At 43.9% G+C, this 16,139-nt stretch overlaps 1 protein-coding gene across 1 annotated transcript in view; it reads left to right on the top strand.

Annotated features, from left to right (window-relative positions):
- The window catches only part of LOC147417861 (uncharacterized), a 47,596-nt gene extending 39,421 nt beyond the window's left edge, over positions 1–8,175 (top strand). Inside the window, exons 7-11 of the mRNA XM_086507580.1 lie at positions 6,213–6,434; positions 6,512–6,607; positions 6,709–6,903; positions 6,992–7,105; positions 7,547–8,175. Of these exons, the coding sequence (XP_086363706.1) occupies positions 6,213–6,434; positions 6,512–6,607; positions 6,709–6,903; positions 6,992–7,105; positions 7,547–7,807 (888 nt within the window). The 3' untranslated portion in view covers positions 7,808–8,175. The remainder of the gene's footprint in view (positions 1–6,212; positions 6,435–6,511; positions 6,608–6,708; positions 6,904–6,991; positions 7,106–7,546) is intronic.
- The last annotated feature ends 7,964 nt before the right edge of the window (positions 8,176–16,139 follow it).

The raw sequence follows: 16,139 nt of genomic DNA, 5'->3' as shown, positions 1-16,139 counted from the left end.
TTGAGCAAAGTTCATCATTCATTCCGCTGCACCTTACACAATGCTAGGTTGGATGAGACCCTTTTCTAGAAGTTCTTTTGCTTGGTTCATTATTTCTTCATTTTGGGCTCGGCTAACTCGATAAGGTGGCCGGTTCAATGGTGTACTTCCGGGAATCAAATCGATCGTATGGTCCTCAGGACAAAGTGGAGGTAACTCGCCTGGTAGGCCTTCAGAGAAACAGTGAGCTTGTGTGTGCAAAAATTCTTGTCGTTTCTTTTCCAATTCAGACATATTTGATCGTTGTTCATTATTGAGTTCTTTCAAGAAGATCGAGTAAACAAAAAGACCGGATTTCATTAATTTGAAAATGGTCGAAGCCGATACAAGTGGGACGGACTCGTCCTTCAATTTTACATCAAGTACAATTTCTCTGCCCTTCTCATTCTTCAAAGTCGCTTTCTTGGCCCTATAATCGACCATTGCATTGTTCTTGTGGAGCCAAGGGATTCCTAGGAGTACAATAGACCCTCCCAAAGGCATGATGTAAAAGTCCACGTGCCCTAATACCCTTGACAATGCAAACGAAGTTTGCCAATGACAGGTGTAATGTCAACATCCCGTCCGGGTGCCGCTAGAACAGCTTTTGCCTGTGGCCCCATTTTGTCGGGTGTGATTCCAAGTCGAGCCGCCAATTCTGGTGAAAATGAAGTTGGCCTTGGCTCCTCCATCAAAGAAGATGAGGGCTTCTTGGTCTCATACTTTGCCCCATGCGCGACGAAGTTTTGTGCTTTCATCCATCTGATATGAGTCGGTCCCCACACAATATGGTACCAGTCCTACTTTCATCTTTCCTTTTCTGCCACGTTCTTCGGCTGCAATGGAACTCTTTGGGCTATCTTCTGATAGTGCTCTGTGTGCCTTTTTAGGGCATTGTGCGGCAATATGCCCTTGTTGGCCACGATCAAAACACTTGCCTTCTTTGAGATGCTCGGATTTCTGATCCTCCGTCAAACGGGGACATTGAATTTTGTCCGGTCCTTGGCATCAATTGTTGATCTGTGGGATAAGTAGGTTACCCAAATGCATAGCAGTCAAGAGGGTTTGAAACCGGCCCGTGGGGCGGTAGGCATTGGCTTTCACCCGAAATTCTTTACTTTAGACACACACAGAGTACTTTGCAAAGGTAATTTGTAACGGGGATTAACACCTTAAGTACACACGGCTCGGAAGCTAGAATGCTCCGAGCAGACACTGACAACCTGTAGGCCCCAAAATTGGCGCCCCTTTCGGTATTTCTTTATTCTTTAACAGAGGGAATAAAACTTGTGATCTCCTACAAGCTGCCCCGCACAATCTAGGTTTTTTAAAAACACCTGTTTCGGCCCGATTTTGGTAGCATAACTGTACTAGGACGCTTCACAGTCAGTATCCCCGCGCAATAGGTGACTTTCCTGACGCATACGGACACTTTGCAAAACCTGGCAAGAATCTGCAGCACGCTGAATTCTATTTTTCTGCCCTGAAAATGCGCATGTTCACCTGTACAGCGGTCCCCTCGCGTCCCCGAACCTCCTGGGGGTATTAGGGTCCGTTTAGGGCCGAAACCCTAAACCTGCAAAAATACACAGCAGGCTGTAATTCCCTGTTTTGTGCTCTGTTTCGCGTGCTGGTCGCAACTATAGTAAGACCTTGAGCTCCCGCACCTGTAGGGCTACTTGCCCTTTGAATCGGATGAGATTTCTGACGTGAAACCTCTCTGAATTCACCTGTACCTGCGGGGGATTAGCCGCTAGCTAATCCAGTGCCTGTGCAAGAGGCTCTTGCCTCGGCAATCACGCATGAACCCACATAACTGTACATTGGTCAAATGAAAAGCCCACTAGTGGGGCATAACATACTGCTCGTAGGGGAGAGAGAGAGCAGTGTGTAGCTTGCAGGGCATCACTCTTGGCACCATACTGTACATAAGGGGGAAAGGAAGCACTCCATAGCTCTTAACCTGTGGGGCAGATTGCAAATGAAGCCCCTTCCTTGCATAAAATTCAGCGCCCTTTTTTTTGCATGAGGCAGGTTCATGAAAAAATGACACTTGGCACGTTTACAAGCATTTGCCCGTTTCGGGTTTGCCGCTTAAAAATATCCCCACTGGTCGCCCAGTTGACTTCGCGGTAGAGTTGTAAAGTGTTCCCCTAGTCATACCGGAGGTAATGACGCAAACACATTTCACGGCCCAAAATAGCAGTTCCCTAAATTTTAGGAAATGATTCCGTTGGGCTCCCTGTGGTCATCTGACCATCTATCCTCATTGGGACCGCATCCAAAAGTGTAATGTGGCCCAATTGTCGGATACTTTCTATTGGTAGTCATACCTTGACTTTAGGCCTTTATTGAGTTCACTTCCTAGTATCCACCAACTTGCTAAGTGCGACGGGGGGACCTATATGATCTTGCTCTGAGCCTAGACATCCTCTTACCATACGAATTCCAGTGCCGACCACTACCCATCTCAGGGTGAAACTACCGTTCACATTGGTGTCCGACCGTTTGCTACTTCAAGAAGAGGGTCTCAAAAATAAAACAAAACCCCTTGGAAAGAGACCAACAACTAATGTTAGCAATTGCCACGTCCTCGTGACATAGTTAACAATTGCCACGTCCTCGTGACAGGGTTCGTCTGATTCTTGCGAGAATCTTCACCTGAATCCATGTGTGTCACGGGAAAGGGGATTGTATTTCCCAGTAGAAGAGAAATCGGCTTGCTCTAATACCACTGTAATAGACTTTGGCACCCCAAGTCGAGAATTTGACACGACACAGGAGAGAATCACTTAAAAATACTTCACATTTTAATCACAATCCAATTGAGTCGACACGGCCCGCGTAGTTCCGTGCCCAGAGAGATTGGCCCCAAAGATTGGTGTCCCTCTTTCGGTATTTATTTGTATATTAATGCTTGAGCAAAGTTACAATGCCTGCGGGTTTTCTATGAACGAAAGCTCATCAGCAATCTGAGCTAGAGAGTGGCCCTGGGGGCTGAATCCAGTGAGTGCAAATTACGGAATTCCGTACGGCTACCACATCGGCTCAGTCAACGCGTTTTCCGGATTACCGTACAGCTTGCCACATCAGCATGTCAACTCGATTTCTAGGCGTCCGTGCATCTGTCCAGTCAGCGTTTTTTTAATCTCTTGTGTCCCTTGGGCCCTATCGGCAGGTACCCGGCACATATATAAAAAAGGATGAAAGTGCAACACTGAAGGTGCGGTTTAAGGAAACAGCCTGCTCAACACCACAATTACAAGTTACAAATCATGTACTATATCTCTTTGAATAAGGCACCAAACCACCAAATGGCCAAACTGTGGAATATGACAAATCTGTACCATGTGAGAGAGGCCCGAGGAACAGCAACATTGAACACTGCTCGTACAAGTCAGCCAACTTTCCTTGGCAGCAATCAACAGCCCTATGGGGCCGGCTCCATAGGTTTTGCATGTAGATGAGCATGCTAATAGAAAACTGTAGAGACGTACTCGATAAATTGGTAATCAAACAACCATTTAAACTAAGAAACAATAGGGGAAATTGCACGTTATGCACACCATTCACCCACACCCTCACACCCTATATGTAAGCACACATGCGCCGCATTGTCACACCCACCCACATGTAGACACCACTCACCCATCTCGTGCAGGCAAACATTGGCACACAGAAAACAAGTGCCAAAAGAGAGAAATATATACGGAAGAAAACAATGCGAAAAACTAAAGCTCAAACGAAACAAAAGATCAAAATGGGGGGTGGCAGGTTGTGGGCACTGGGCGGCTAGCAAGAGAGGGAGGCAGAGAGGGCAAGCACCTTGTGCTAATGTGGGAGGATAAATTGAAGGGAGAATGCAAGGACAGGTAAATCCTACCACCAACTCAAATGTTTTTCCCCGCACCCCACCCCAAAAAAAAGCGAAAAAAGAAAAAAAAAGAAAAGGGTTTACTACCGGATGGAGCTAGCTAGCCAAGGGCCCTCGGCATGTCATGGTTGTACTCCCCTATGCATATAGCTCCACATCCATTAAAGTTAGAGCTCGAACCTCCCTCATATACATATACATACACCTCCATGTCAATCTATTTTGTTTTGTATTTTCAGCACTTTTTGTCTTTTTTGCTGGATACCCAAGAAGACACATGTACACCGTGTTGTCTCATAGGTAGAATCATTAGAAGGTGTTAATAAAGCTCGCTCTCTCTCTCTCTCTCTCTCTCTCTCTAAGGTGGAGTATACAGATGCTTACACTTACCTTGGAGTGGTTTTTAGTGGGCCAGCATTTTCATTGAGGAGGGCAGCAGAGACTCGATTGACCAGAGCCCATGCAGCATTGGGTAAATTGGAAAGGATGTGTTCACAGGTCCAGTTTCAGGAGCCTCGGACGAAGCTCTGGCTCTTTGACACTTTGGTGGCTTTTGTATTGCTCTATGGAGCTGAGATTTGGGGACCTTCACTTGACCATCACGGGAGGACAGGCCGCAGTGATGGATGGGGGGACATGGAGAAGCCTCTGGTCTCTATGATCTTGCGGCTCATTAGGGCCAAAGACTTCAGTACCACGTGCTATTATACGAGCATAGCTAGCTGCCTCCCCACTAGTGGGTGAGGTGCTCACAAGATCGGTCTCCTTCATACACCGCATGTGGGAACTCCCCAGAGACAGATATGCACGACTTGAGTCCTCTCGACAGTTAGCCGTGCAGGGAGATGCAACATGCTGGTATGGGGAGATGACGTCATGGTTTCAGGCGCATGGGTTCAGCATAGACAGATTGCCTCCTCTCCAGTATTCATTGGATGCGCCCTCTCTGACTCTTACGCAGCCCGAGATCACCAAGCTCATTCGCCAGGACTTGACCCAGCTAGACACCAAGAGGACATGGATACAGCCAGTACAGGAGCTAGGCACGAAGATGGCTTTCTACAGAGAGCATCTCCTCCAGCTTACGGAGGATGGTTTTGTGACGAGGCCAAGATACATGGACACTCACCTGTCTCATGGGGTACGATGTGCTATTGGCCAGATACGCACATCTTCACACCAGCTGCGGATCGAGACTGGGAGATACAGCGGAGTACCAGCAGAGGCTAGGACATGCCCCTTGTGTGACATCGAGCCTGAGACAGAGTTGCACTACACATGCCACTGCCCCGTCTACTACGAGATACGAGGCCGCTTCCATTGCTTGTTCAGAGAGGGCTTTGGACCATTCTCTAGAGTCATGCGGTATGAGGATCAGAGATGCCTGGGTTTGTTTTTGCTCGAGCTGCGCAGACACAGAGAGAGCTTGATGAGAGGATAGATTAGCCAGTCTCAGAGACAGATCACAGACTTCTTTAGAGCTGCCACTGGACACCCGGAGGAGTTACTACCACAGCAGAGCTCATCGCTTTACACCAGAGGCATACTGATCGAACGAGCGACTGAGCTGGGGAGATCTAGACGCCCACGACTGCGGAGGACTACACAACATAGACAGAGGCTGCATCAGAGGATCCAGGTCACTTTGGCTTGACATGCACAACGCCCGGTCAGACTACTGACCATGGAGGAGATCGATGAGATCTGCCAGCGACCGATGCTGGATCTCCTATGATCTAGCTATCCCAGCTAGCTGTTTTAGCTGCTTAGTCCACACCCAGCAGTCTAGGATTCCATAATATTTTATTTTGTCATTTTGTCATCTTGTTACTCTGACTTTGTATCAGATCCACCACATTGTAACTTTCTGGTCTCATAGGTCACTTTGGCCTTTTGAAGACGTTAATATAACCTTTCATTTCATTTCATTTCTCTCTGTGTCTCTCATATTTGTAACCATGTCTATGTGCTCCTCTGTTATCTTTTTCTGATGTAACTCAGAACAAAGAAAAAAGTGATGCTCATGTCGTGGTTTTTGTTTTGGTGCTGGTCCATGCTCATTCGGCACCATTGACGCGTTTTACAAAGTTCTGACTAGCTATTGCTTGTGCATATGTACCTTTATAGAACTTAAGCTTTAGTTAAACAAGTCTTATGTAGTTAACCTAGTGGTGGGGTGTGCGTGTGCTTGTATGTGCTCAGCTGCCTGCTTCAGTATTTATGATGATTTTTATATTTGAGTCTCTCTGTAGTAAACTTTTTGTGCTCAAGTTGAAGGTAATTTGCTTGATATTGAAATTGATTTGATGGCTTTGGTCAGGCGGTGCATACTCAAGCTAAAGTCCTGACCAATCAGGATGTTTTATACAAGTATTTGAATAAAAATACTCTTTTTGTGGCAACTGTGGCACCAAGGGGGTCTGGAACTTTTGGTGAGACCTCCCCTGAAGAAAATTGGCTAGTGGCCTATGTCATAGATACAGTCACAGGGCGCATATTGTACCGTTTGAAGCATCCCAGCATGCATGGCCCTGTACATGCGGTAATTTTTAACAGATATCTTTCAATTTTGATAGAAAAATTTGTATGTATAATGTTGGTATACCTGCAAGTTTTCAGGTTTGCAGTGAAAACTGGATCATTTACCATTATTTCAACGTTCGAGCTCACCGCTTTGAATTTTCTGTCATAGAGATGTATGACAGGAATCGTGTTGTAAGACTTTGAAGATTTCATTGTTTCAAGTATTAACCATTGGACTTCGTGTAGATTCATACGTCTCATAAAACTCCTATTGTGCAAATTGTCTTTTTCAGGATAATAAGAATGTGCTACAAGTTATGCTGGGCAAGCATAATGCAACTGCTCCCTTGTCTTCATATTCTCGTGTGGATTTGGACATAAAGACACAGAGTTACTTCTTTTTGTATTCTGTTAAGGCGCTTACCGTCACTACAACTGCCCGTGGGATCACAGGAAAGCAAATCTTGGTTGGAAATGTAGGGGATCAGGTTTGTTTCCGTCCTACAAAGTAGATTTCATTTTTGTTGTGCATAAGTATGTATGGTTTTGATTAATGTCTCTGTATTTTGGCTGCAGCTTCTGGCTCTTGACAAGCGGTTCTTCGATCCTCGCAGAACCCCAGAACCCACACAAGTGGAGAAAGAAGATGGCATTATACCGTTGACTGATGCGATACCCATCCACCCACAGGTGCGTTTTTCTCCTTGCCTGCATGATCATGGCTGGTGTATAGCTTTATTGGTGCTTTTATGGTAAATTCGTATGTTTTTTTCGGAATGATATGCGTATGCTAGCATCAAGCATACTTATTAGGCTCTGTGGTTAATTGAAAAAAATTCTCTGTTGAATCTTGGTCAATAGCCAATAGTGTGCACAAGATTTTTTTAGTAGTGGTTATCAAGATTTTGAATTGCAAAAAACAGTATGTATAGTTGTTGCATTTAGCATGTTTCGTTTGGGTACGGGATGATATCTCACACATGGAGTTTCTTGGGGGGTCTTAACTATACGTTTTGCATACTACCATACCCATATGCGTTTGCCATATGATTTGCTGTATGGAAGGTATGGTTTGATGGCAAAGGTACCTGCTGGACCTCGAATTCTCATCCGTTTGTATTGTCATTGCAGTTCTACTTAAGTCATGCTCATCAAGTTGAAGGATTGCGGGGGATTATCTCGGTGCCTGCTCGTCTGGAGTCCACAAGCTTAGTTTTTGCTTATGGTGTGGATTTGTTCTACACACATACAGCTCCTTCTAAAACTTATGATTCCCTGACCGACGAATTCAATTATGCACTGCTTTTAATTACCATTTTCGCATTAATTATTGCCATTGTAACCACATGGATCTTGGCGGAAAGGAAAGAGCTTAGAGAAAAGTGGAAGTAATGCATCTGTTGGGCCTCCTGGACTGTCAAGTCATTTGGGCAATGAGTAGCCCTTGTGGAGCAGGATGCCTGTTCGAGGACCTCGGCTCTAGGTTTTGACACAGATACATGCTCGACTACGGAGGAGTGCTCTCCAAGACACAAGCCTTGGTCTAGAATGTTGGAGGGTTACAGTTACTTCTCGGAATGAGCATCTCTCTTTTCTTAACGAGGATTTTGGTAGAAAACTAGCCATTAGTGCTGGTGATAGGCGATTTATTGATATTGGCATGGATAGTTTGTAATTTAGATTCCTTCAAGATATACTGTTTGTTTGCTGCCAAGGGCTTTGTCATATAAACTATTCATTGAAGTTGAACTTAAACGTAAGTCTCTGTATCACATGGTAATATTCATGAAAGTGTATGTTTGGCCTATATTAAGGCTAGCCCATAGGAAAGTTGAGGGCAATGGCGTTTTGAGTCATCTCTCATGTTGGATAGATCATTGAGGTTTTTTGACGACGTTAGCTAAAACCACTTCCTCCCTTTTCATAACACCTCTACCATCGATCCACAAAACATTTATCAGAGCTGGTGCTAATGTAATGTATATTCAATTCAAATTCCTATCAAAATTCAGCCGGCGGTAGCAACCTATAGTAATATCAGCAGTGGCCTTTATTATGGTTTTCACAAGAAGCATAGTTCTGTTTGACTCAAGGCTGGCATTACTCCATATCTCATCGCCATGAGGTTATCGGCTACTGCGAGGTTTTTGCCTCAGCCATTTGACACACATTAAATCTTGTCAGGCATGCTTGGATCTTTTAGATTGGGTTCTTTGCAGATCGTGAATTTTGTCCCCTTTGTCAGGCATTTAACCCATAGTGGAGTACTTTGCCCATCTTTAAGGGTAAAAATGTGATACTCTTTTTAAAATTACAGAAAATGATACTAAAATCGTTAAATTTTCAAAATTTAAAGGGCAAGGGTCCCTGGCAAAAATCGACCTTGCTTGAATGGCCTCACAGGAGCTGGCATGTTTGGTCAACTATGTTTCCTAAAACCTAATTTTCCTCGTCATTTGAATAAATAATGTCACTCTTAAGTATTTCTATGATGTATTTTGCAGCGTGATCTTGTTTTTTGCAAGTGTGCTTGGAATATATGGTTATGCCAAAATATATAATCATGAGGAAAGTGTCCTTCCCTTTCCTCTAAAACACGTTGAGTTGAAGGTATGTGTTGTCATTATGAAGATTATGGTTATCAAGATTAGGCATGGATGTTTGTTTCGTCCAGGTATCCACGTAAAACACAGAACACCCAATTCCGTTCCAACCTCCATATGTGAAAAACGTATATTGCCATCTTTTTATCTGTGGATGGACCAGTAAGGCTCTAAAACTAATAAAGCAGCTTGTCCAAAAAAGACTCAACCAAAGGAGTGCTTGATTAATAGAGGAAGTTGATAGTCGAGCTAATGCTTCATGACATTTGGCATTTGAAAAGCTTGAGGTTATTTTTGGCATCTCACACAGTAAGGTTATTTGCTTATGCGTGAAAAACGTGTCAACTACAATGGCCTAAATAAGATGATGTAACGTTAATGCCCCTTATTAAAAAATTGCTTTCATTAACCTTGCCACATGGCTCTAATCAGCTGCTTGTGTTCATGGTCCGCAATTGCTCCCAAGAGCTCAATAATACTTCACTAAGGTTGTATGTAGGCAAAATGCAAAGGGTCTTCGTTGGTAAAACCAAATATTTGTCATGAATCTTAGATTAATCATGATCTTCTTTTTTAGATTCACACACACACACACACACACACACACACACACACACATTTTTTAAATAGAAAAATCGGATTTGATTAATTTACAAGTGGGAAACCTTAAACCGAGGAAAACCCATGGAAAAGAATAAGTACAAAAAGCGGAGCTTTACGATGCTCAGAGGGCTAGAAACAGTCAAAGTTAATCATATATGCATCAAGAGTAATATCCCCAACCTCATAAGTGAAATGCAACACTTGGCCAAGTGAGAGTTTAAAATAAGGAAATAGGCAACATCAATCCCTTGAAAACATCAAGAAGTTGCAATGGTGCCAGATGGCCCATAGAACCCCAAAAATTTGACTCAAGCAAAAAAGACTGCGAAGTGAGATTGCGAAGATTGAAGCGTCCCAAAAAGTCAAAATCATCTATAAAAAGTGGTGGAAGGGAAACAAAGCCGAAGAGAGGCCGACACCTGTTGATGGTGGCGTTGGGATTAGCATTGTGACTAAAAATTGATGGGAAACTATGGGAAGACCTCACCTTGGGACCACAACCATAGTAGTAAAGATGGCCAATGGGTCTATTGTTAAACCTATTGAGATGCTAGAAGATCTCAAGATTGGACATAAGATAAGAAACACCTTCATTATTATGGATTTCTCTAAGCACACTATGGCATCTGAGATGATCTTAGGACGTCCTTTCATGAGGGAAGCAAAAATGGTGCATGACTGGTCTAAAAACCATGTCTACTTGCAGTTCCAAGATTTTGTCATTCGAGTGGATCTTGTAATTGGTCGAGCACATCCTCTAGGAAACAGGTTTATAATTGATCATAGATCTAACAAGATAGTTCACTCGGCCCCATTGCAATACACATGTAAAGTGGACACTGATGTTGGGGAAGATTCTCCTTATATGGATGTACCACTTGGGATGACTGAGTCGGACAATGTGGATTGGGTCCACTTAGCAGCAACCATAGACACTTGGGAAAACAGGGAGACAACGTGGGTAACACCTGAGGGGGATCAAATGCCATCACTCGTACCCTTAAATATGTTAGAAGCAATGCATATAGCTTCTGATGACCTACAAGATGAAGGTTTGATTGGCATTGGAGCCAGTAGTGTCTCACAAGACTATAGCCCACTATTTATGTGTGGTAATTCCCATGGGCACTTCCCTTTGTAATTTGATCCTCATCTCTCTACACTCCTCATCATACGAGTTGTTATGGGGCATGCTCCCAGATCATCTTCGTGTAGGTTGGTTGTGGGGGTATGCCTCTGATGTTGCATCATGGACCGTCTCTGTCAGTATCTGAGTGAGTTCATCTAGTGGTCGTCCCAGCTCTTGGGTGCATAGCTGCCTGTATATCTCATCCATATACACAGAATCCGTCTCCCTCATGAAGGTATACCGAGAGTGTGTGGGGACCTCTCCTAATGGATCTGTGCTGAACTGAAATGTCAGGGTGAAAGTCAAGATAGCATGATCAACTACTACTCCAACTTGCCTAGTGCCCACCATGAAATCCTGAAAGAATGGAATGAGACCTGGCGGGCCATAACATAATCCACTGTGCTGGCACCATGTCGGTGTGGAACGCAAGTAAAACCTCCAGCTGTCAAAAATATTTGTAGGCCATTCAAAATGACCAATCTATGTGCGGTTCCCATATCTATCAAGTATCTATCATACTCATTTTATTCCTCATCTTGTGATAGTCTAGATAGACCCATCTCTGTAACATCCAGCTCTCTAAGCATCTCCTTGGAAGTATCGTAAAATACTGTCTGGTGGTGAGCAGTCCTAGCATTGAAATCCCCTAGTATGATAATGTCACCATCCTTGGAAAACTCCCATATGTCATTATCCAAAATAGAAAACGGGAATTGTCCTCTAGGTGATGCATATACTGACATACTCGGAAGGAAAGTAATAGATAGCAATGTAGAGGTATCTACCCGTCTCTGCCCTGAGCCTCACCCACATGTACCTAGCATGTTCATCTTTGCATGCTATATATATCAATGGTTGCAACTCCTCCCTGAATAGAACTATCACTCCCCCTGAGCCCCGTCCTCAATGTTCCGATCTGGTCTTCTGTCTGCAGGCTGTCCCCCATCTATATTCGCTCACCTGTGGCATGGATTGCCCAGGGGCTTGATGCATGTCGGAGTAGAAAATAATGTCTCTCCTTGTGAATCTATCCTCAAAGGCCCCTACATCAAGACGGAGTGACCCATTACAATTCCAAGTTGCCATCTTTAGTGTGGTCCTATAGGTCTCACACCGTCATGCGGGGCATCATTGCAATATCACCAACTTTCCATCCCTGTAAAACATAATCTTCCACTTTTCCCTTGCTGCTCTAATTTCCGGCATTACTTGTTGCATATGAGCAATCTGCGAGAGGGTGAGGTCATCTCCAAGAAAGATGCCAGTCTTCTTTAGAGTCAGTCTCTCCTTCAAGAAGTCCTTATTCGCTTCCATGGAGGGGAAGCAAAGAATGAGTGCCCTTTCCTTCGAGGTTTCTCCGTTGCTCCCACTTTTCTTAGTGCCTACTCTCCAAGCCCTCGTATACATCTGCTCGTTGACCCCCACCACAGTCATGAGTTATTTCACCTCTTCATCCACATTATCTTGGTCTCTGAGGCCACATATCCTTACGTGTAAGGCTTGCACACATCTCCTTTGCTACTCTTCTAGTGTCAAGTTGATGATCGTTGGTGTGGGGGTGGGGCTTATTTCCTTGCCTTTTCCTTTCTTGACAATCTCGATCCATTTTTGGCCTTTTCTGCTTTTTGTTGGGTCTTTGTGTGTGATGACATCTACCCACGAGGTCGTCATTGTTTTGTTGTTCCCCACCTTCTTCGATGGCCCACACTTGTTCCTTAATCATGTTAAGCTCTTCAATTACCGAGGGGTGAAGCTCTCCCTCTTTGAGGACATTCTGCAATTACACCTCTGCAAGCTCTTTCTTGAGTAGTGCAATTTTCTTATGTTCGGCCTTCACGCGATCCTCAAGTGTATGTATCGTGCTTTCATGTGCTGCCACGCACGCATCGAGTACCTTAATAGTACCTAGGAGGTGGCGGTTGATCTTGCTGTTGTGGACATGTTCAATTCTTCTTTGCATTTTTGGATGGCATCCTCCACCGGGTCATCCTTGCCATTCTGCTTACTCATGATTGAAAGCCCGCAATAGGAGAGGGAGAGGGGTACAGAAGTGAAGAAGAGGTTCTCTCTCTCTCTCTCTCTCTCTCTCTCTCTCTCTCTCTCTCTCTCTCTCTCTCTCTCTCTCTCTACGCGTGCAAGCTCTTTCTCTCTCTATGCTCGCTTTTTTCGCTCTCTTTCTCTCTCTATACGGGCAGAGACTCTCTCTCTACCCTTTCTCTCTCTATGCTATTCATCCATCCCTCTCTCTCTCTCTCTCTCTCTCTCTCTCTCTCTCTCTCTCTCTCTCTCTCTCTCCATAGTTTTTCCCCCTCTTTCCCTCTTTACGCTACTTGTTCCCCCTCTTTCTCTTTCTACATAGTTTTTCCCCCTCTTTCTCTCTCTACCGAATTTTTTTCTCTCTTTCTACGCGCTAGGTTAGGGAGTTGCATGGAGAGCGCAAGGGAGTAGCAAGGAGCGGGGGCACGGGCACAGCAGCATGAGCAGGAGCACAGAGTGGGAGGGAGCACTAGGGAGGGGGGAAGCGCATGCGGGCAACACACAACGGGAGCACGGGCACACAGAGAGAGAGAGAGAGAGAGAGAGAGAGAGAGAGAGAGAGAGAGAGAGAGAGAGAGAGAGAGAGAGAGAGAGAGAGAGAGTTCTCCACCTTCAATGGGTTGGTTTTAAACTCAGAGCTGATGATGATACTCCATGATGATATTACCTCTGCTGGATTTCTGGGGCATAAATAGCTGGGCTAGTCTTCTGGTCTTGTATGTATTTTTTGTAAAAGAGCGGATCACACCATCCATAAAGTGCATGCAACACAACCTAGATCAACATAATGTCAATCGAGGACACAGATGGCACGATAGACACACGAAAGAAATCTCTTTAGCTTGTGAGGTTGAGACCATCCTACACATACAACACTCTGGAAGGCCAACTAAACCACAATCTAGAGTCTCACAGCTCTCAACTACACCACCCAACCCACATACACACAAACGGAAGGAAACTCACTAAACCATGCCAGAATCATACGAAACTTAAGGAACACCATCCCCTCACTAGGATACACATGTCCCTAGTGTGAGCTTCATCCTGGCGTTACTCCCTGCTCGTTCATCAAATTGTAGATCCTACTGCACCATTGCGCTAGCCTCGACAACAGCTATGCAGCATCGACGCCAAGCATTCCTCACGGAATGAAGCGAACGTGCGAACACATCTACAAGCTATTTGCGGCTGTAAGTATATCAAACGATGTCTGTTTTTTTCCTACAAATAGTCGTTAGAATCATAGCGACATAAGCTACGCATAGATACTCATAGATTTCAGATTTTCTCTCTCACACATAGTAGATGGCAGCGCTAAACTTATGATTATGATAAAACTTGTTTTTACAAAATGACCTAGGTACCTTATATACTAAGGTCACCTTAGGTTAAACCTAAAATAGAGTTTGAGGGGTCCAATGGCTTTGTATTTACAATCTGGAAGTGCCATTGCACCCCGGCTTCTGCAACTAGACTACCTACTTATTACAAATGATGTTTATAACCATAATCCTCAACATTCCATAACTCTCAGAGAATAAAGCTTTGTTGAGTTATGTCGTTCTGTTGACCCAGCCGTCAACACTCCCCCCTTCCGTGTTCACGTCGTACCTGACATGACCTGGTTGTCAATGTCGGTGCGGTCTTTGTTGCCATGTTACTGATGTAACAAAAGTATAGGCTGTAGCCTTTACACGAGCTAGTCTTGTTCGTCCAATCCGATGTACATAGTCTTCACATAATTCAGGAAAGTCATAATTGATGACGAACTTTATGTCCTTCACATCCATGCTCAGATACAGCATGTGTTTTTGTCATTATAGGTCTATTGCCAGATCTAAATTCAGAAAGAACACAATCTCGTTCAGCTTGACTCTTATCATCATGGATAGAGAAAGCTCCATTTATCACTTGTTCCAGCAAATCTGTCAATTCTGAGTATTTGTGATTCTCATAAACAACTTCTACGATTTGTAGAATTGAGTGATTGGATTTCAGATTTTGTGAGCCAATGACAACTTTGTAAGGATTCTGTAGAAATTGTTTGTCTAAACCTTCAACTTCTTTAGGCCAAGTTGCACTCCAGTGCAAAGTCTGTCTGTCAGGCCGAATCTGGTAGATAATTTTTTCTGATTTGAGGTTCAAGACCCATGTCCAGCATTCAATCTGTCTCATCAAGGACAGTCTTTTGAGATCCGCTGATTACTTCTGTGTTTGCTCTTCTTCGTTGGCGACTCCTTTGTTCCTGCATCAAGGTGATCAAAGTTGCATTTTCCACTGTGAGCTTTTGTGTGATTTGTAAATCATTATATTGCTTCTACTTGATACATGACTTAATGAAAGCCCAATAAACCCAGTTATTTTCCCAAGTTAGTAACTTGCATCAAAAGGGATTTATCTGACATGATTCGCGATAGATGACTATCAATGAGCTATCATTGTCCATTTGTCCCCAAAACTCATATACATGATGTACAGGGTATGTGGATGGCTATCACGGATTTAGATTTGAAAAAATTGTAGCTTTGGCTAAGGGATAGATTCCTTTTTTTCTTTTTTAAGCCCTTAGCTTGTAACCTCTTTTCATAGCCTCCTGACAAAGTTTGGCTTGATCTGGCTTTGTATTTGGTTGTCCAAGCTAACTTTTTCGATTTTAGTCTCAAGAAAGGATGATAGATATCTCTGGCACCTTTTAGCTGTACATTACATGTAGAACCAATGGTGATGACTAGAATTTGGCTTGACCCTTGGTTGCTCCTGCAGACATCTATCACAATAGATGATTGAACTCTCATCTTTGTCCCTTTTGTTCTTGTCAGTATTGTTAGTCCCTTTTGTTTGTTAGGCTTCATTAAGTCACATATAAGATAGAAGATTTGAAGAAGTACCCGAAACTGAAATCTATGAGTGCCTATGTGTAGCTTATGTCGCTACGATTCTAACGGCTACTTGCAAGCAGAAAACGGACATCGTTTGATATACTTACAACTGCAAATAGCTCGTAGATACGTGAGCGCGTTCACTCCGTTCCGCAAGGAATGCTTGGCGTTGTCGCGTAGCTCTTGCTGGGGCTAGGGCAATGGTGAAGTCGGATCTATAATGTGATGAACGAGCGGGGAGTAGCGCCAGGATGAAGCTAACACTCTCTCTCTCTCTCTCTCTCTCTCTCTCACACACACACACACACACACACACACACACACACACAGAGTCGACGGCAGCTTCAAAGCTATGATCAGAGAGAGAGAGAGAGAGAGAGAGAGAGAGAGAGAGTAGAAAAATCATGTTATATTATTGTTGATGAATCATTTTACATATATATATATATATATATATATATATATAT

This window comes from Adiantum capillus-veneris, chromosome 30 (genome assembly GCF_014529385.1).
Source record: "Adiantum capillus-veneris isolate H3 chromosome 30, ASM1452938v2, whole genome shotgun sequence".
In the NCBI taxonomy this organism is placed as follows: Eukaryota; Viridiplantae; Streptophyta; class Polypodiopsida; order Polypodiales; family Pteridaceae; genus Adiantum; species Adiantum capillus-veneris.
Note: the sequence above shows the minus strand (reverse complement) of the source record. Positions and strands in the feature narration are given on the sequence as shown.